The 22,012-nt window shown below is 42.9% G+C and overlaps 1 protein-coding gene across 1 annotated transcript in view; it reads right to left on the bottom strand.

Moving 5' to 3' along the window:
• The window catches only part of LOC146816605 (cysteine-rich venom protein-like), a 208,926-nt gene that overhangs the window by 51,940 nt on the left and 134,974 nt on the right, over positions 1-22,012 (bottom strand). Inside the window, exons 5-6 of the mRNA XM_085609141.1 lie at positions 14,075-14,220; positions 10,693-10,778 (exon numbers count right to left, since the gene is read on the bottom strand). Coding sequence (XP_085465267.1) covers positions 10,693-10,778; positions 14,075-14,220 — 232 coding nt within the window. The remainder of the gene's footprint in view (positions 1-10,692; positions 10,779-14,074; positions 14,221-22,012) is intronic.

Here is a 22,012-nt window from a genome sequence, read left to right as displayed (position 1 = left end):
TGCTTTGTATATTAGGTTCCTAAACTACTTGCATAAAACATAGAATCTGGTTGTTAAAGGGATCACTGCACGTGGACATTCCAGTGGATCAGTTTTAAATGGCTTCAATTGGATCTGGTTTCTGCTTATGAGCCATTTTGTCCATTAGGAAATGGGTCATTCTACTTGTGAAATACAGATACTAATTGAAAACAATTTATATGATTTGATGCCAATTACCAGTTTAAAAAAGCAAAAGGAATTTTTAATTAGCAAATGGGTGGACAAGATAAGAGCAAGTAGCATTTGGGTGTTTACATTCACCCAACTTTGCCATTCTGTAACTTTTTTGGGATTACAAAGGGCCAAATGTATGAATATCTGGTCACAAAATACTGGTCACAATTTGAGACCATTATGTTGGCCATCATTAAAGATATTTATGAAGCAACCTAAAGGTTGGTTTTTAAAAATCTGAATAATAGTGATTTGCAATCTGACCTATTTCCTTAATATAAATGTTTAATTAATGTTTAAGGTTTCAAGTTGTGACTCACTTTGATTGAAGGCCATCATAGGGATGGTAACTTGCTGGGGCCAGCGGGCCACTATATCTATGATTAATTTTAAATAAAGCAAACATTTTCTTTAAATGGAGCTCTGCTACCTTGAAGTGAACTGGAATGTGTTTAAAAATATATAATTAAGATTTGGAAGTGGTCCCCTGGACCACTGCCTATTCTTCAAAACATTCTCTTTTACAATCAGCAAAAGGACTCCTTCACCTTAGGCAAATGGATTATCACATTATTTGAGGTCTTTGTAAGTTGTGGAAAATTGAAAAACAGATTTCAGGTGCACAACATTGATGAATAGTATACCAATTTGGTTTTTAGAATGACGCCTATAACAGTGTCATTCTAGAGTCTAAATCGGTATGCATTTGTAATCCCATTTTAGATTTCAAAAATCTTTTCTGACTCCTAAAATAGATTTTTGAGGGTCTTTCTTCCCAACAGTGATTCAGTAACCTATGTATGAACAGGTTGCCACCAATTACTGACTCTAAATGTGGAGTGGTAATTGATTCACAAAGAAGGGTTCCTTTGGAAACCCTTACCTTTGAAATTGAGATGTCAGGTTTAGTGTGAGGCATTGGTATGAAGGGTACCTTTATAGAATTCAATGACAAGTAAAGTGGTTTGCTGTCCCTTGTAGCCAATCACAGAGGGTTGCAAATGGTGAACTGCCTACTGAATAATAAATTGGCAGGTAATTCTGCAATCTCCAATGATTTGGGTTTTGTGAACCAACTTATTAGTACATAGTTTAGTGCACAAAATAAAAAATTGGTTCTTGGAAACATAGCCTTTTCTGCAAAGTCATGCCTTTTCTTTGTTTTTGTTTTGCTGATCCTTATTTTTGATGCGTGTAGAACTGCTAACCGGGGTAAAGTGCTTGTGCTCCTCTTTTCACTTGGTAAAATTGGTATACTCATGATTGCATATTTAACTTACCTATAAGTTCCTATTATATAGTACCAAGTTCCTATTATATAGTACCAAGGAGTACCCAGGACCTACAGGTTACATTTCACACATGGACTGTTGCACCCATTGTGCCATCCACTACAGTGACAAAATAAACATGACTGCAGGCTTGTCACCAGCAGCCAATTTACAGGCCTACACTTTGTTTTAACTATTCATAAGCCACCCCTGAGAAGGGTTTATTGCCCATAAAGGCAGGGTGCATGACATAGTAGGGCATGTACATTTTTAATGCAAAATTGGTATTTGCACTAGAAATGCACTCAAACCTATTTACACTGTAGCATGTTTGGCTGATAAATACAAAACAGTGGGATTTTATATGTAATACTAACCCTAACTCTCAGGAATGGGACTAGATAGAAAAATAAACAACTGTTTTTAATAATTGGAAACATGCCCAAAGTGTTTGAAGTTAGCCCGGGAATCTTATTCCACTGGTTAGGGCATCCACAGAAGTCATTCCTACCCACAGCCTGTGCCAAGCATAAATGTGCTATCTGCAGGCAGCAAATTTATAACATTTCTGGACCTGAGGAAAACCAGAAGAGGACTGAACTTGTTTTCTGCAACCTGAAAGAGCCCTTGAGGGCAAAACCTGCTTGGATCATGTTCCCAGGACAAAGCAGCGGACTTCACTGTTCATAAGGCTGACATCCTGTTCAAGTTGCATGAGTACAGCTTCAAGCTGCCTTTTCTGCAACTGTCCAGTGGCAACATGACCAGGACTAGATTCTGCCTGCCACCCCCTTCATCTTCTAGCACCTGCCCTGGGCTCCTATTGGGCTTTAGAAATGTACTCCTGTGGTGGATTGGGATTTAAAGGACAATAGTCTTTGACCAGGATGAACCTGGTTTGGGGTATCAGACTCACATCTCATTGTGTTCATTGTCAAATTGTACCTATTGCACGATTCACACGTTGTGCTTCTTAGTGCTGCTTCTACTTAAAACTTGAAAATTCATATCCACAGTTGTCTTGTTGGATTTTTGTCATTTAGCTTATTGAATTTTACTCTTTTTTTTCTAATTTACTTAGGATTTGTTTTTGCATTTCATCTTTATTACCATTTCAGTACTGCACAAATAGTGTAAACTAGGGCTAGATTCACAAACTGCACTTTGGAGTAAGCTTACTATTTTTTTGTATTCACAAGCTGCACTTTTGTTGCAACTTACAATTTTGTAGTAAGTCCAACACTATACATGGGCAACCATTGGTACTGCAAACGTCATTATTTTCTATGAGAAGTTGGTGAAGTACCAGTGATTGGCCATGAGTAGTGCTGCATTTACTGCTGTTTTTTTAGAAGCAAATTATACTCCTGTTTATGAATACCATAAAGTAGTAAACTTACTCAAAAGTGTAAACTTTCTCAAAAGTGTAAGTTACTTTTGTGACTCAGATCCCTTGCCTCTAAGTTAAGACTGCCTGATCTGTGCCATAGCTATTAAAGTGTTTAGCTCTCGTTTATTTAGTGACTTTAGCTGTTAACCCTGACAAGTACGCTGATTATTAATGGAGAAGGGTTACGCCCCTCAACTAATAATCTATTTTCTTACAGTGGTCGCAAAACGTTGGTGTGCAATATATGAACACTTTTTGTGATTACTTTTATCGTATATCTGGCCCTGCATTCCCAACATTTTCATTACCAGTGCCTTCCCTTATCTACAGAGGTTCCAAATATGTTTGAATCCTTGGTTGGAATTGGCACATGATGTGCTAAACAGCTAATGTACAACATACATTCGATTCTCAGTCACAGACAGTGGCAATGGGAGTTACAAGTGAATTGTGCATGATTTCATAAGGTTGAGGCTGGGCAAACTGAATTTGACCCTGCAATTAATGTCCCGTTTTACATGGTAAAAATCTCAAAGTTCTGCGTCCACTTTAATTTGTACCCAATTCGTAATCCTCTTTCAGATGCCGATAGTAGCTTGTAAATGTATGCAGAGCCCAAGCCTTTTCTAATAAAAGAACTAGATAATGCTGATTACCCTCACTAGTTTCGTGTCTAATGGGATGTATAAACATTGAATAGTGAAGTGTCAGAAATTGGGGTATTAGTTGAGAGAGCTGAGACCCCCTATCAAGTAATAAGCTCAATCATTGTCAGGATGAACCACAAAGTCACTAAATAAACCTGTGACTCTCTGGTAGGCAGGCTTAACTTAGAGGCAGTGTGTAAAGTATGTATGCAGAATTTAAACAGTAATGTAGTGCAAACACAAAAAAGAACAATCCTAAACCACTTTACAAAAATAGAGTATATTGTATTTACTATAATTACACCAAAACAAAATAAATCCAATAAGTAGAACCAGAGTTGTCAATTTATTAAGTTTCAGGTGATAATAGCTCCAAAAAGCACACAAAGCACCACTCATGTTTATCTAGTCATGCTAGATCCAGTCAATGTCACAAGTTCAGACCAAACGTGATGGAGCTCTGGTGGGATAAAGTCACATTTGTGCAAGAAAACACAGCTTGAGCTTCTCATTGGCAGGATTCCGCAAGGAGCAGGTCAACGCTGGCGTTTCACATTGGAGGGAAATGCAGGCAGTTGCTTTTGGACTTGAACAGAAGAGAGCCATTAGAATTTCACATTGGTGGGAGATGGGGACGTCATTGCTGATACAAAGGTCCCACCTTTGGTCACAAAGAGCCAAAAACATCTGGATTTTCACATGTAGTTCTGTTTTTGCATTCTTGATGTAAGAAGAGCACACTCTAATGATATCTAAGGGTCCAGGAGCCGGTTCAGCTCCTCTTGGGGATCAGGACTCAATCCAGCAGACATCAGCAGCAGAGCTCAGACAGGTCCATTTGGTGCTGGTTAGCTGGAATGTTGCAGGTAAGGCCCCTGGAAGTTTGTTTTTTCCCAAATAGGAGGTCAGTCAACTGACCCTTGGAGTCACTTCTCAGGATCCTAGGTTCAATGCAAGCAGGTCCAGTCTTCAATCTTCAGACAGCACCCCTTCTTCTGAATCTGCCACTGGTCCAGTAGTGTTCTCATGAGAGTTCTAAGGGAGCCACTTCTATTCTGCTTGCCAGCCTTTGTGTTGGGGGAAATCCCTGGCCTACCCCCAAACTAGTTCTGCCCAGTTCTGCCCTCTTCACTGAGTTTGACTCTAACCTGGCATGTCAGGTTCCTTAGTGTGTGCCGCAGGCAGGGTCCTCTGAAGTGTAATCATGGAAGGGCACAACTCCTTACCAGCCATCCTGCTAGAAAGATCCACGCTCTCTAGACTGAGATCCCTTTTGCGAGCCATTTACAATCATGTGATCCTGGACACTGGCAGAAACAAACGTTTGGCTTAGTCAGAACAATGGTAAATTTCATAAAGTGGCATTTTCAGAATATTAACTTAAAATCAGACTTCACCATTAAAGAAGAATTAAATTATAAATCAAATGATTGGAAGAAGTATATCTCTATCTTGACCCAAACCAAAGCTATCTCGTATTGAGTGTATTAAGGTAACCCATTATTAGTCTATGGGAGAGATATTTATTTTTATTGGTTTTACAGAGTTTTATATAGCGCGAACTTGACCCAATTTGGGCATCAGAATGCTTTACATAGCACCAGTTTCATTACATGAGGACACATACATTTATTTTTGTTTGTTTTGTTAGGCACGGGGAGATTAAGTGATTTTCTCAGAATCACAGGATGTTCAGCGTCATTGCCTGGACTCAAACCCAGTTCCCCGGGTTCGAGGTCGGCTGCCATAGCCGTTAGGCCAACTCCTCCTCTTAGCCTTGCTACAGGGAAAAATTACATTTCACTTTCAGGACAAGTAAAAAGTAAGCACAAATGTCCTTAATTTTATGTATTATGCACTAGCCCCCCCCACTCACCTACCTGTGACTTGTCCTCCAACTGGTCCTAGCCCTTTTGGCCCCCGCTTCTCATCTTGAGGCTCCTGCCTCACTCCTTTTGCTCTCACCCCAGCTAATCCTCTCCTCTGTCTCAACCATCGGCTCTTCATCTGTTTGCTACTCTCGCTCCAAACTTCTGCCTTTTCTATTTAGTGCTTTTCACTTTTCTTTTTTGATCACTCTTTTGTTCCTTTGTCTTTTATGCTTTGTCGTTTTTCTCCTCTGTGTATTTCTCTTTTGTGCATTCTCTCTTTGCACATTTTCCCCACTCTTCCTTTGCACTTTTCACTCTTTTGTGACTTCTTCTTTTGTTCCTTTTTGCTTTTCTCTCAGAGCATTCTCTTATTTTTGCCTTTCTCTCTTTGAGAATTTTCTCATTATGACTTTTCTCATGATTGTTTGTGGCGCTCCATCACAATCCCTGCTGCCCCTGTTCCATGCATTTTACTGCCTCCCCAGTCCTTACCTGCTCCTCTTGCATCACATTACTGCCTCTTCTTCCCCCTCCTCTGAAGCCCTGCACTCGTCCCCCTCCCAACACCCCCTTAATGGCAGCCACTGCATGGCCCCATTGAGCAGGTGCCCTGGCCCAGCCCCCTAATCATTTAACTGGTACTGGTCCTCCAACCAGTCCTAGGCCCTTACAGAACAGTATCCTCACCTTGAGATTCCCGCCTTGCTCCCTTTTGTCTCACCCCAACTGATCCTCTCCTCTCTCTATGTTACCATTCTGCTCTCTAGTTCTCCACCTGCCTGCCGCTTTCTATCAACTCTTGTGCTTTTTCTCTTTTGTGCCTTTCGCCTATCTATTTTGTGACTTATGGGCTCATTAGGTTGCCAACTGCAGGTTGGAGGCTTTGTGACCGACATTCTTTGTTTAACGTCCTACCGCCTATTTACAATGTAGGCAGTCAGAGTTTAAACCAGCCGGTCAGACCTGCTAGCTTCTGACGGGTTCAAGGAGCCCATCAACCAATCTGAGCATTTCCACCATTGGGATTATGTCTTTTTCTGACAGGCTTTTCATGTCGGGCTTTCTGACAGAAAGCGACTTTAGGGGCCCCTAGCAGGGTCCCCATGCCTCTCGGGCCTCCGGTTGTGTGAGTTGGGGGGCACCGATCATGCCCCCCTGTGAATCACTGCACCGTGTGGCTGGCACCGTGAAGTTCAGGGATTTACAGGAACTCCCATTTCTCTATGGGAGCATGTGCTGCGACTGTTTCCTGACCGCTGCACAATCTTTCATTGGGAAATGGGAGTTTGCAACCACCCCATGTGCGGTCGCATTGTAAATGGGTGTTCAGGATCGCGGACCTACGGTTGGTTGGTTCCCACACCGAAATGGTGACACATTTTAATTAGGGCCGTTGTCTTTTGTGCTTTGTCATTTTCCTCTTTTATGCATTTCTTTTGTACATTCTCTCTTTGTGCACTTTCCTCACTCTCCCTTTGCACATTTTCCTCTTTGTGATATTTTTCTTTTGTGCCTTTTTGCTTATCTCTGTGTGCATTTTCTCATATGGGACTTTTCTCTTAGTGCCCTCTTTTATGTCCCTCCATTAACCTCCCTGTAGCCCTCTCCCATGCAGTTTACAGCCTTGCAACTCCTCCACTTTTTACCAGCTCCTCCACCTTCCTGACTCTTCTTCCCACTCCTCTGAAGCACCACCCCATATGCCCACCCTCCCACGACCTACTTAATGGCTGCTGCTGTGTGACAGCACCCCTGGCGCACCAAAGGCTACCCTGTCTGTCCCCATCACACCAGTTAGCCGGAAATGGAGCAGTGTAAGAGACTGGTTCAATTTCTTCAAAACAGACCAACACAATACCACTAGCGACCTCAACAAGGACATTACCAACTTCACAAATGGATCAAGAACAGTGCAGACCCTCTCGCGCACATCAAAAACAGAGAAAGAAAAATCAAGGCACATGCCAACTGGAATAAGGACAATCTCCTGGAATCCAAATGCTACTGAAGCAACGGGGAAAAAAATCAACATATAGCCCAATGCCAATGCTAGAAACATCAAAAAGGCAGCAGTTAGACACTACTACCAACTCCTGCGAGACATCAAAAGGGCACTAACCAAACACATATAGGAGAACTCCAATTGGCGCAAGGAGATTTTCTCAATAGTCATAGAATTCACCACCCCTTTAAAATGTTCAAATGGCTACCCCTGAGCACCAGATGCACTGTTACACAACCCCCATCATAAGCAGACTTGACTTTGGAAACACACTCTAAGCTGGGAATTCCAACCATCTCCTACTGAGTCCAAACCATTCAGAGCACCTCAACAAGCCACATCATTGACCCCGCACAACACACCTACATCTCTCCACACCTCAGGGCATTTCACTGGCTCCCCATCCACAATGGCTGAACATTCAAGCTCTTCATGCACACATAGAAGACACTGTACAACATCGGACCAACATACCTTAACAACTGCCTTCACTTTCACCAACCCACCAGTCACCTGTGCACCGCCACACACTCACTCACACACACTCCCTGCATCCACAATAGCGGAGCGGGAGGTAAAGCCTTCTCCTACATCACACCCAAGACCTGGACCAACCTTCTCAACACATTACGGCCACCTCCTTAATTCTTGAATGCCACACGAAGCTGAATACATGGCTCTTCGACTAACTCTACAGAAGGGACTCCCTACACCCTAATCCTACATCTACAATCCTGCTCAACAGCCTGGATATCAGCACAAGTGATTAGCCGCACCATACAAAACCTAACTCAAGGGTGACTTATAAGCATTGAAAACAAAGGTTTAGACTCAGAAAAATGTTTATTTTGCCAGGTCGAAATAGCAGTTTAGGCCTGCACTATAGGCTGCAGTGGCAGGCCTGAGGCATGATTTATAGTGCTATTGTAGTGGTTGGCACAATGTGTGCTACAGACTACTGCTAGCATGTAATTTACAGGCTCTGGGTACATGCAGTACCATTTACTACGGACATATAGGAACGTTAAATGTGCCAATTAGGGTATTCCACTTTTACCATTTTAAGAGAGAGAGCACAAGCACTCTACCTCCGGTTAACCGGGGGAAAGTGTGCAGAGTCCTAATGACAACAAAAACAGGCTAAATCAAAAACAGGGTAGTAAAGGCAAAATGCCTGAGGTTATGCCACTCAAAGATGTCAGTTCTAACAAGAAGTATGCTCTGCTTACTTTCTGCTCCATAGAAAGGATAGGGTGGTGATGCATATAAGGTCTGATGTCCTGAGCTTTTTGCACCTTCTAGGCGTGATTGGTGATCAGGAAAAAACATGGTGCAAGGCCAGGCATTGACGTAGCTTATTCTACATTGCTTCCCAAAATACACTTCATAGGCTATATTTACACACTTTATAGGCGATCTGAGGCCCCAAGGCTCCAGTCTCTTCAATTTTTACATGGGCTACTTGCCAACTCAACATGAGCCCATGGATTTAGCATCATCTTGTGCACCAAAAAAAACCCAGCTCATCCATTCCCTTGCCTTCTATATAAGGTCAAAGTTTTACAAATACATGTCTGGGGTCTCAAGCTGGATGAAAATCAAGTGCTCGAAGCCCAACTCTGACAAAACAAAGGTGGTACTGGTACATTTTGCACCTTATAATCTCTGATTCGTTCTCAAGCTTATGGCCATCAAAATTAGGACGTACACTGACCCCTTCAAGCCATGCCAAGAATAAGCCTGGGTAGATTTTGCGGAGTTCTGCTACAGGGAACTCCGCAAAGTGAAAATAAATCTCCCACCACGGAGCTACTTTCAGTGACAGGTGCTTGTCCGCACTGTGCAATCATCGTGAACGGCACCATGCACAGCGCAAGGGGGCGCTGCTTCCTTTCTGCCACTCGAGTAGATTTTTACTCGAGCGGCAGCTTTCTCAACTTGAACGGATGGTTTCTCATTGAGAGCGGTCGTTGAGAAATCTTGCAAGGAGGTTGATTTTCCACGTGCTTGCCAACTTGATGTCGACAATCGCGAATAGGGAAAAACATCGCTAGAAGGTGTTTTTTTCTCGCTCGCATTCGCCAACTTGACATTGACGAACGCGAGTGAGGAAAAAACTCTGCTCCGCAATGCAAAGCGGAGTTTTTCGGGCTTCCGCAAGCTCCGCGTAACATGGAGTGTGGAAAACTCTGCAAACTCTGCGAGCAGAACGGAGTTCACCGCCCAGACTTAGCCAAGAACATGGGAACCATGATGAACAATAAAATCTAAATGACCACCCTGTTCCTCAGGAAAATCTTCAGATCATTTCCACTTAACACCCGCAGAACCATCGCCCCAGTCCTGATTATGAGCAAGCTGGACTATGGAAATGCACTGTACATCGGCATTACTGTACAGTTAACCAAGAGACTCTGGATTAGCCACAACAGGCATGCTCACGCTCAAACTACCACACCTACTCACATATCCACAAACCTCAAGGGCCTCCATTGGCTCCTCATTCACAAATGTGTCCTCTTCAAGCTCCACAAACAAACACTGCCCAACCATGGTACCGCATGCCTGAACAGCCACATCAACTTCCACACACAGATCAGATACTTCCATTCTGTCAGCCTCTTAAGCGCCCACTTCACCTGCATCCAAAAAGCCAGTGGCAGTGCCTTATTGTACCTGGCTCCTAAAGCCTCAAATAACCTCCACCTGCACACCAGAGCCTCCAACTCATTCACAGAATTTGCAAGAAGATAAAACTAAGGGTATTCCAATGGGCGCCAAGTAGGACAGCACCCATTTCTTAGGGCACCAGGATACCCTCCTGGATAACATATGCGCTATAGAAAATACACACATCATGCCACTGTCTGCGCTGCATCAGTGCAGAATAGGTTTGTAGTCTTGTTTTTTGTTCTCTTGAGTGCATACATTAACTCCAAATATCTCCCAGAGTTCAGAAACACAATGAGGTCATTACTGCCCTGTCTTTCTGAGCTCTGCAGTTGGCAGCCCAGGAACAGACCAACAGCTGATGTTGGCTTTCCCACAGCAGAGATGGCTCAGGCTATACAATGCAAAACAAAACAGTTTTCCCATGTTTAAATGAGGATTTAGAGAGAAAGAAATAAAAAACATTTACAGTGCTTTACTCATTCTGTCGAATCCTAAATGATCCCTATACTCACAAATGAGTCAGTGAAGACAGTGTTATCTGAAATATCTACCTCGTTTGCTCTATGATGTTGATTACATTTCCATGTAGGATTACAGATTTCGTGTGTTATATAATACTCACACTGGACAAAAACTGCAAGAATACATGAAGTCTGTATCACAGAAAGCCACATGACATCCGACCTGATAGGACAGGGCCCACACCATCTGGAATTGTGAAAAGAAACTGATAAGTATTGGGATGGCATTGCAAAATGTAATACAAGGTGTTCTTAACCTACAACTACAGCAGTCAGTCCAGAGTGAACCATCCCACGGATCTGCAAGACCACGGCTGGAGGAAGATCCTTCTCCTACCTCACTGCGATGACCTGAAACTCCCTGCCTCTGCACCTCAGGCAATCCCCATCGCTGCCACAATTCAGGAAGAACCACCAGATCTGGCACTTCGACTGAACCACAAATCCACCCCCACCTCTCAGCACCTTGAGAACACCATGGGTGAGCAGTTGTGCTTTATAAGATCACTGGTGATTGGTAGATTGATTGATTGATTGATTGATTAACTGAGTGAGGAGCTGTACCTTTTAAATATCAACCACAAACATTTTGGTATCAGCAGGTGAGACTTTCTCGTAAAGCACTCTTGGCTTACTCTTGAATTTCAAGAGTATTCCTGGCCTATTCCTACCTTACTTCTAGGCACAATTAACAAAGGCAAAGATAACTTCTGAGATCTCCACAGCTGTAGATGTAGGCCTAAGCCTAGGTGTAAATCCCTGCCTAGTGCAATTCACTAACCCTGGGAGTACACTACTCCACCCCATTTCTTGAGGGGGTGAGGACACATACACCTCAAAATAGAACCATAAATGTACTACTAGTATCTTTCTGGGCATACTCTATCTCCCAATCAATGCTCCACATAGCTTAGACTACGCATTAGAAGTATACATTAAAATTAATAGAGAAGCATTCAACATTACTCTTGTAAGCACATATATAAAGCCCAAATCCCAGGCTCTGACTTCTTCCTGAGATCTGAGAGATATTGACATCAATATATGTATGAGTATTTGGGTCAGGAAATGTGTGATGATGTGGCTTTGAGGGAGTGAAGAGTAGCTGATAATGTAAGATGAGCTATGTGGGTTTTTTTTAATTGAAAATTTACATAGTTGTAATTTTCTATCTAGGTGCATTTGTTTTGTTCGAATTTTTATGAATTTTTGCATCGATTAATTATGTAATTTATGTTCACATTTTTTATTTAATGATTTTGTTTTACGGTTTCATGTTTGTGCATTGTGCAATTTAATTCATATTGGTGCATGCAATTCTGTAATGTATACAACTGTCATTTAAAAAAAATCTTTTAGTATATTTTTATTTGTGCAATGTGGTGAACAATTAATGCTTAGAAAACATTTAGATGTACAAAATTTAAGTACAACTCATTTGATAGTGTGGAATGGTGGTTTCTTTATTTTAGGATTGAGGGAGTCAGAACACATACTTGTAAGACGATTTACTGTTTGGTTAACATTATGTTTTTGGTTGAAGCCTATGGTGCTATCATTTGGTTGGTCCATCAACTGGATTGAATACTGATTCAAATCTATCAAAATATCTCTCTTTTCCTAAACTGTTAGGAATTATATGGACAAATATTTAAAAATGTAAAAATATTAAATGTGATTAGATGTTATAAAAGAGGATGCGTTGAAATACATTATTTTCTATGTGTAGCATAGCACATACCGGAAAGAGTTATGGAAAACTATTAGGGACAAGGCTGGAAATAAGACAAGGTATGTAAAAAAAGTAATTAAACAGTGGCTGCAGGGGAGAAGGATTGCAGTGCATCAGCCAAGGGACCTGGGGACATATTTATTAGAGCCTTGCGCCACCTTTGCACCACACAAAGTGGTACATGTTTGGCGCAAGGCTGTGAGTAAGATTTATGAAGCCACGCAAAGCCACCTTGCATGGCTTTGGGTGGCCTCATACATCTCGAGTGAGGCAACAAAGTGCAAATCGCTGTGTTGTGTTACTCTGAGCAAGAGAGGCGTTGTGGTGCGTGTTTCCATGCAACTCCCATGGTTTGGTTTTTCACCCATTCCCAGAATTACAAGGACTAGTAAGCCTGGGAATGCGTCAAAATCTTATGTCTCCCAAGATGACACACAACAAGGAGAAATGACCCTGCTTCTCCCTGTTTTTTCTTTCCTCTTGCTATAGGCAAATGCTTCGGAGAATCGTTTTTGTGTAGGAAGGTGCCCCTTCCTACAAAAAACCAATCTTGCTGACAACACAGACACCTTTGCACCATGGTGCACGGGTGTCCGCATTGGCGCTAGGCTGCCCCAATGGTGCCAGTGCAGGGGAAAAGGACAGGTATGCACCATATTCAATAAACACGGCACAGTCCCGCTCTTTCACTTTGGCCTTGTTGCGTAACATAGGACCCGAAGCCCCTATGGTGAGGTGGGTCCCCAGCCCCAGGGGGCTTCCTCAGTACAGTACCCTGGCCTCAACACTCCTGACTGAGCCCAGAGGGGGGCCCCTCCATATAGTTTGCAGGGGGCCCCCTCACGTTTTGTTACGCTGCCCTACGCCAAATCATTGTAAATGAGGACCCCGGTGGCCAGTGAGCTGGGCTCTGGATACAATCAGAACGGTTTGAACTGTTCATGGCTAACACTTACAGCTGGGGTGAACCACCTGGAGACGGGGGGTGGGGGGGGAGGTTCACCTGTACAAATGTGCCTGCGTGACCTGGTTGAATACTCCAATGTCATTTGAATGCTGTTTGTCTGGAATTCTTACTCAGCCATAGCATGAAAACCTCCTTTCACAGCATCATCTGGAAACAAGGTAAAGACTACCTTTCCCAGCATGCATAGTTCATCACACACCGACTTCTCCAAACCAGGCTCCAAACAACACCAGCAAGCCGCTGGCCCTCCTATCATCCACGGGCTGCCGCCCTCCCCGGCCCCATGAACCTGCAGCGAAGATGAGCACTGAAATCACAGGTACCCTGCTTTCACGAGACAACAGGGGAGCGACATTGATGATCAACAAAAGTACAGCTGGGATTGCGGGGATGAAGACAGCGAGGGCCGGGCATAAAGAGGGTAAGAGAAAAACAGGACTCGAAATGCATAAAACATGTAGAGGGACAGAAATGAAAGAAAAACAGGATGTCATGATGAATATTAAAATGTTAGCGACTGATATTCTAAGATCAGTCATTCTGTCTGCAAATTGATCGCTCGATACCATTAACCATATATCATGCCAGTGTTTCTGTCGGTAAATGCTATTACTGAGCTTTGTATATGGTTTATATGTTTCAGATAGGCTCGCCACAACCATAAACTTTACAAACCATGCACCGAAGTGCAGCCCGGAGACGCACCCTGCCCAATACCATTACTTTAACTTAAAAAAACACCCACATCTGAAACGAAAATGTTCCTCAGAACCTGCAGCCATACCTGAGTATATTCTCCGACCTGTGCATTATTGGACTGTTCACCAACCCCATAAATAAAATTGTCCTTCTGGTCAAACCATTCGTTAATGACAGTGCTCCATTCATGGGGAATGTATGACTTGTACAGAAGTTCACTACATCGAGTTGCTAATAAAAAGGAAAGAAACATAGACAACAGAATTAGTTGAGCAGAAATGACGCCGAACAAGAAGCAGTCGAAAGAATGTGATCCTTATATTGTAATTACATCTAAAGAGATATGAAACCAATAACAGGGCCCGTTCCATAGTTTTCATAATTTTTATTTTAAATGTAGCTTATAGAAGCAGTAAAATGCGGCAACAAACTCTAAATATTGGCACAAAGAGATGAGATTAGAAATGATCTCCTGGGGCCACATTATGTACAGGGCACACGGCCTTGCTCTGCACTGCCTGCTTCCTTAAATGAGTGCTCTCTCGCGCATTATCCATTTTAAATTCTTGCAACAAACATACTAGACGCCGACACAACTTTATAGGTTTGGCCTACGGGGGAGATGATAGATGTATATGATGTGGGGCCGTGCAAGCAGACTTCACACACGTCGCATGGGCGTATGCTATCAGAAGCAACAGCTAACACCCCACAGATGTGTTTATTAGGCCTGGTTAAAACACAGAGATCATCCGATTGCAGACTGATGGGCATTGCCCTTTTATTGGCCAAACGACGTATTGCCATGAAGCGGGGCAGTGAGCGAGCTCCGAACACGAAGAACTGGACCACAGCGCTGGCGCAACGAAACTGGAGGGGGCCTCCCGGCGATGCAGGCGGAGGGGCCCAGTCCGGGCTCGAACAGGAGCTCTGCAGCCAGACTGCTGTCCTGAGGGGGCCCCTTGGAGCTTTCCCCCCCCCCCCACACTGCGGGGGCTGCGGGGGGCCTGTGTTACGCCCCTGGATAACAGACGTGGGGGCAGATTTATGAGCCCCTTGCGCCGCTTTTGCGTCGCTTTTAACATGGGAAAAGTGACGCAAACGTGGCGCAAGGGGCTCATAAATCTGCCCCGTGGTATATTGCAAGGAACAGTTGGAAACATATGCAGAGGAGCTACCAGTTGCCTCGCGACCAAGGGATTTTTGGGTTCCACTGATTTAATACTTGCAAGCACAGCCTGACGCACAAACAGGGGGCAGGGGTGGTTATGGATAATTGTATGATAAACGTCATGATGACAGGAAACCAAAGATGCTATAAGAACAGGGAACAGGTGGTAGAGGATAAAGAATGGTCAAGTAGTGCTCACGTGGCTAGTGTTACTGTGCTGATTATTATATGATTGTATTATATGCCCCATAAATAATAAAATAATAATTTTAATAAAGAGTGAGTGCACTGGGTGCAGAATGGGGCAGTGCAGCCTGTTAGAGTTATTGTACCACCGCTAGGGCACCCGCAGACTCATGGCTGCCCTGAGGACATTGTATTAGTGAAAGGAGGTCCATCTGTTTCAGGCGGTCAGTTCATCTTTCACTTTCCATGTGTTGACATGGCCTGCCTTTCAGTTGGGCACAGAGATACCCTTGCAGGCAGGTGCAGTGACTGACTACACCCTCAAGCAGTTTGATGTCTGGGGATTCGTGGAACCCTCTTTTATCCAAAGATCTGCCTCAGGAGGTGCACTGACTATGTGCCACTTTTTGTGGCTCAAAATATGCTCCTCCCACCTCCATTGCCTCTGCACCCATATCTATAAATTCCGGAAGCACACATAGGCAAAATGTTCTTTCATTTGCAGTGAGCTATGCCCTGAAACAAATGAGAGAAGCACCTGTCACATGTCGGCCCCAGAATGATCTGTATTACAGAAGGGGCTGTTCAAGAATCTGAAGCACTTTCCATTATACCAAAGTGCTTTGGGGATGCAGGAAGTGGGCACTCATGCACTCAGTGTAATACGGTACCTGGTTTACATGTAGGAATCCACTGCACTAGTTATGAGTTCTTCTATGAATGTTGGCTACAATTGTAGTTGCCACATTTTGTAACAACATTTTAGAAGGTGCATTTTCATCGTTCCAACTTTATGCCATATTACACAAAGGGCCCTAATGGCACAATGGGTCTGTGCCCAATTGTTGAGCCCCTTAGGTAACACAAAGGCCCTCAGATGTTTGTGTAACCTCCTCTGTAATACAAATTATGCCAGTGAACTTGTAGTGCTGGTGCAGTCTCAAGGGGGCGGTCCCTCATTTGCATGGGGGCCTGGACCACATGAAAATGTGTAAACACTTTGCGTCTGTATTGCCCCATATTATTTGTGAATCTCCACGACCTGTTAGCTGGTCAGGCCATGCTTTAATTGATTTTAAGATTCAGGGACCCAGAGTCTAGGAAAAGATTTGTTCTGATTCCAAACATCTGTTTAGACAGTGGAATAAAATCACTCCTGAGGCTTTTTCAGCCACCTTCCCAGCATTATGGGATGGAGAGCATGAAAAGGTAGAGGAGGAATTAGTCTGCTTCAATGACTTGGCAAAAGCTGCGATTGACCAACTTGCACCTTTAAAAATCTCTACGGGTGAGCCAAGACAGGTCCAAGCAGCTTGGTTTACCACTGAATTATGAATTGGGAAAGGCCATCGCAAAAATCTTGAAAGGTGGTGGAAACGGGCCCATAACATTAGGGACAGAGAAACATATAGGATATCTCTTGCCCAATATCATAAAAACATAAAAATAGCCCGGAAAACATTTATTGCTCAGCAGCTAACCCAGGCAGGGAATGCTCCTAAAACATTATACCAGATCCTTAAATCCTTCACGAACCCCAAAGCGTGTGATCTGGAAGAATCTCCATCGCAAGCTTTATGCAACACTATTGCTGATTATTTTGAGTAGAAAATCGATTTGATTTACAATAAGATCACTACAGCGGGTAACACGAAGTTGGTCATGACCTATGGCCACCTTTCATGCAGGCGGGGGAAATCCTTGATGAGCTTTTCCCCCCCTGACTTGTGAAGAGGTAGAAACCTTATTACATACTGTACGGTCAGGTTCCCCACTCGATGTTATACCGGCCAAATCATCTGCTGGTCTTGCAAAACAACCGTCTGCTCCCATTTGTTCCCTCTTGAATGCGTCACTAAAGGAAAGTCATTTAGCATCTGAATGGAAGGCAGCACAGATCATCCCACTACGCAAAAGCACCAAGGCCTCTATGAAAGATTTGTTGAATCTGTGACCAATATCCCTCCTCCTGCTCCTGAGCAAAATTTTGGAAAAGCACACTAATAAACATCTGTCTGCTCATGTTGATGCGTCAGGTAGCCTGGATGTGTCGCAATCAGGTTTCAGGCCTAAACACAGTATGCAGACAGCCCTAGTGGCTGTCACAGATAACATCAGGCTAGCACTAGACAGAGGGCAATCCACTCTACTGGTGTTGTTAGATCTCTTGGCGGCCTTCGACAAGGTCGACCACCAGACTCTGCTCAGGAACCTAGAGGAATCTGGGATAAAGGGAGAGGCCTTGCGTTGGATGACTAGCTTCCTTTCTGAAGGCTGCCAGACAGTTAACCTGGGACCTTACAGGTCTAAGACCAAGAAGTTGACCAAGGGAGTACCGCAGGGATCTTGTCTAGCCCTACTCTATTCAATATCTATGTTGCTCCCTTGGCCGATCTTATGAGGACATGTGGGTTTGTGCCAATATCATACGCGGATGATACCTAGCTTAACAGCCCAGACCACCTTCTCCTCCAGAATGCTACCAGTATCTCAGTGGATGTGTACCAACTTTCTCCAATTAAATACCGGGAAGACAGAGATTATGCTCTACGGAGAGGCCACATTGTTGTAGACACCAGAGTGGTGGCCATGGGAGTTGAGTGCATATTCCGCCCCTAAGGCATCAGTAAAAAACCTGGGGGGTCGCATTGAGCAGAATCTGAACATGAACGAGCAGGTGACCCATACGGTGATCTCATGTTTTCATGTGCTGAGTCTGTTGCGACAAGTATTGCCTTTCCTCCCAGACTATACACGGAAGACTCTTATCTGATCGTTAGTGCTGAGTCGTTTAGACTACTGTAATGCTCTATTGATTTCGGCTAACGAGGCCTCGTTACACCGCTTACAGGTAGTCCAAAATACAGCGGCACGGTTAGTCCTAAACTCCCCTCACAGATCATCCTCGAGTCCGCTGCTGCGGCAGCTTCATTGGCTTAAGGTGCGTAAACAAATAAAATTCAAGGTTTGCTGCAGCATACACAAGGCAGAGTTTGACAAAGGGCCAACATATCTCGCGGAGAAATGTAGCCAATATACTCCTCTTAGAGACCTTCGATCTAGCTCCAAATCCCTTCTCAAAGTTCCCTGGATTAATAAATCTAGGACTGGGGGAAAATCCTTCTCTTATCTTGCCCCCCGGAACTGAAATTCACTCCTGATTACACTGAGGCAATGCTCGGACCATCTTCACTTTAGAAAGTCCCTGAAAACATTTTTGTTCTAGATGCCTCACACAGTATCAGAATCTTCATGTCTGTCCATAAGCACAGAGATACCCCTCCGGGGGTGATTCAGGCGCTATATAAATAAATAAATAGATACATTTCCTCAAAGTTGTTACCTCCTTTCCCCTTTTTGCCATAGCCGTGAGTTTGGACTGCAGATGGTTTTGCACAAGTGTGGTAGATTAACTAGGCCTGCACAGATGGACGTTTCACCAGCAAAACTCTAAATGAGCCTGTTATTGCCACATTAGGCCATCAGGAAGTACAGCAGTAATAGAGCTGCAACAAACTAGGCATTCTCCTGCTCTACCTACAGTTAAGAATCTTACCGCCCTGTTAATCATCTTCTGATGAAATACATTTTCTGACAAGAAGAGTAGACATAGGGCCCAATTAGAGATGAGTGAAGTATTTGAACTGAATGCTTCCTGCTACAACTCATGTAATTTTATGAGTTTGTGGCAATTCACAAGGTTCCCCAGTAGAACGCACCTTTGCATGCAGATCCATCCTTCTCCCTACTTATTCCTAAGAACCAGCTGCATAAACAAACATTAGCAAATAAAGCTATATTGCTTGTACAGCTTTGTGTGCAAAACATGTTTTCCTATTGATTAAATAGCATCCCCATGTGCCTGTGATGTGTGTGAGTACTTAGACTTTTTCGTACATAATTTAAACAGTAAGTAACTCTAAAACATGTAATTTGGAAGTATGTGAATAGTCACAAATAAACTACTTTGTAGGAGGTTACTACATTCCTTAAAGGTCACCCCTTTCTCCTTCTCTAGAAACACACTAGTTTTGATCTATTACACTAGACATATCACTGGAAGTTATAGCAATTGTTGGAAATCCTATATATGAGTGGAATTCCACCTATAGTAGGATTGTTGAGTAGCAAAATAACAAATCTTGATTGCGTGTATCAGAATTTGATTGACTGATATTGATGGAAAAATTTGACTTTTCTTTTTCCCCATTGTGGATCCCCAGCCACATAGGTTAACATTGCAATAGTTTAAGAGCTCATAACTTCCACTAGAGATAACCAGAAAATATAATTCAAAGACTTAAGAGAATGGTATTGATAGATCCAACAATATGCTATTGTTGAATGTATCCAAAAATATACAGAAGTTTAGTTACAAGACTTTTTTGTCTGTCTGTAAGCCAAAATTCAGCATTCCTGTGGCCTCTCCTGATTGGTCAGAGTTAAGAAGATTATCCAGCTTTGATGAGGTGATAAGGGGAAACCAGTGAAAAAGGCTATCTCTGACAAGAGGGCTCTGCTACACAGGAATGCCAGAGCAGCGAAGAGGGGTGATAAAGGATCAGCTTTCAAAGGGAGAATCGGACAGGCAGAAACAACAAGGTCTTTCTACCACCCCCACCCCAGGAACCCAGGCAGATGGCCAGCTTAAGGAATGAATTTGCAGATGCTGGGGGGGGAAGGAGAGCTATGGAAATGAGCCATACTGGAGGTTGATTTATCTAATTCTTGCTTCTCTGCTGAGAATTCAGCTAAATTGCATTTCATAAGACTAGAGCTCTCTGGAAGACCATTGTGTCACACTTTGGAGAAAGTGGTTAGGATCTGTGGTGTTGCCCTGCAACTCATTGAACAGGTGTGCCTTTCTGCTTGACCCAGAGAACACTGAACACGTATCTGAGAGGGGCAGAACCTGTCAGATCTGCTGCTTAAAAATAAAAGAAGAAGGGTCCATGCTGGAAGTTTGATTTGCACCAACCAGGCCCTGCTAGTTCGTCCTGATGAAAAGCTCCGGAGGTCCGACTTCCAGAATTTGACCGGGAGCTTGTTAAAAGTCAGGCTGGTGAACTCTCATCGAACCCGGCTTGGTGTAGAGCCTGGAGGAACCCCGGCAGAAAAAGCTCCAGAAAAGTCTGAAGGTAAAAACTTTGACCAAGGCCTATTGTGAGGGGTGCTTCTCACAGCTCCATCAAGGTTGGCCTGAAACTTTGACTTTGTCCCACTCTACATGACCATATGTCCCAAAAAGCGCTATAGGTTTCTATGTGTTATATAGTGCTAAATCTTTAAAAAATCAGTTCTCTACATTCAATTTTTGTCATTGTGGTGTAATTTTAAAGATTAAACTATTCCCTGTTTTAAAAATTGGTGTTGAATTTTTATTTTGTACTGTGTCTTAATTATTTATTGAATAGGTGTTTTTAAATGCTTTACATACCTGTCTCTGAAGTTAAGCCCTCCTGCTCACAGTCATTCTACCAAGGATTGAGCATGGGAAAACATTTCTGAGACTTCTTCTGAGCCCTAGACTCTGTCAGTGGCATTATTGCCAGTGGTAGATATAAATGTACCACTACTAATAATCCACTTTCCAACATACATCAATGCAGACTTTCAAGCAGCTAAATCAGACTTAGGTGCAGAGAATATTTTGTTAATGGTTTCTCAAAATTGCACTGCTGTATTGTAATTTTTGTAATCAGAAAATATCAGTGCAAACTGGTAACTCATCCAGTGGAATCTATGTAATGCAGCCATGGTTTCCATTACTAATTCTTCTTCAATGGTATCCATGTAGTGCATTGGGCATAGTTGTAATCCAAATGTACAATTGACAAAAGACAATAAGGACCATACAGAACTGTCAATAATGTGCAAATGCTGAACATATGTATTGTGTGCCGTTTAGTGATTCTTAAAGTAAAAAATGAAAGGGAATGTCCTTGCTTTCTGCTGAAAGGACGTATAAACATTTTACATGTTAAAGACTAAAAACTAGGGTGTGTGCACACACCCTAGTTTTAAATATAAGAACTGTACACAATGATGTGCTCACCATGAAATGATTATTGGCTTAGTGTTCTACATATGAAAAAGTCTCTAATGTTAATTATATTCTTCCGCTTTTGAATGTTATGAGTATTATTTTATATTTGTGATTCACTGATTTATTGTATAACAAATGACTTGTTTTTTTAATGGATTTTTAAGGTGTTTTTAGATATGAATTAGGATTCACTCAATGAAACATTTTTATATTAGCTTTGGTATTCTGTGGCACTCGTTGGTGATTTTGGTTTGATTGTGTATGAATTCAAAATAATCCAAAGGGGGTTTGTTTTTGACTTGCGATCACATAACAAACAGTAAACACCAGGTGACACATGCCCAAGATAGTGCCAGAGAATGGTGTTATCAGACACATTGAGGGTGTTTTCCATGTGTACAATAGGGTCTACTACACATTGCATTTTGAAATTCCCTGAATCTCTCACTGCGTTAACACTTGGTTATTAGGCATTTGATGAAACAGACAGGTTTTAAGATAGATTGGCCTTAATTACAATATTGTTGATATATGTCCTATTGCTATGTACTCCTCCAAGATGGCGTCTGTTATCGTTTTGTTGTAAGGAATAGCTCACATCTTTTGACACCTTTAACATT

This window comes from Triturus cristatus, chromosome 6 (assembly GCF_964204655.1).
Source record: "Triturus cristatus chromosome 6, aTriCri1.1, whole genome shotgun sequence".
Classification (NCBI taxonomy): domain Eukaryota; kingdom Metazoa; phylum Chordata; class Amphibia; order Caudata; family Salamandridae; genus Triturus; species Triturus cristatus.
The sequence above is the reverse complement of the archived record's forward strand: the minus strand, read 5'-3'. Positions and strand labels throughout refer to the sequence as shown.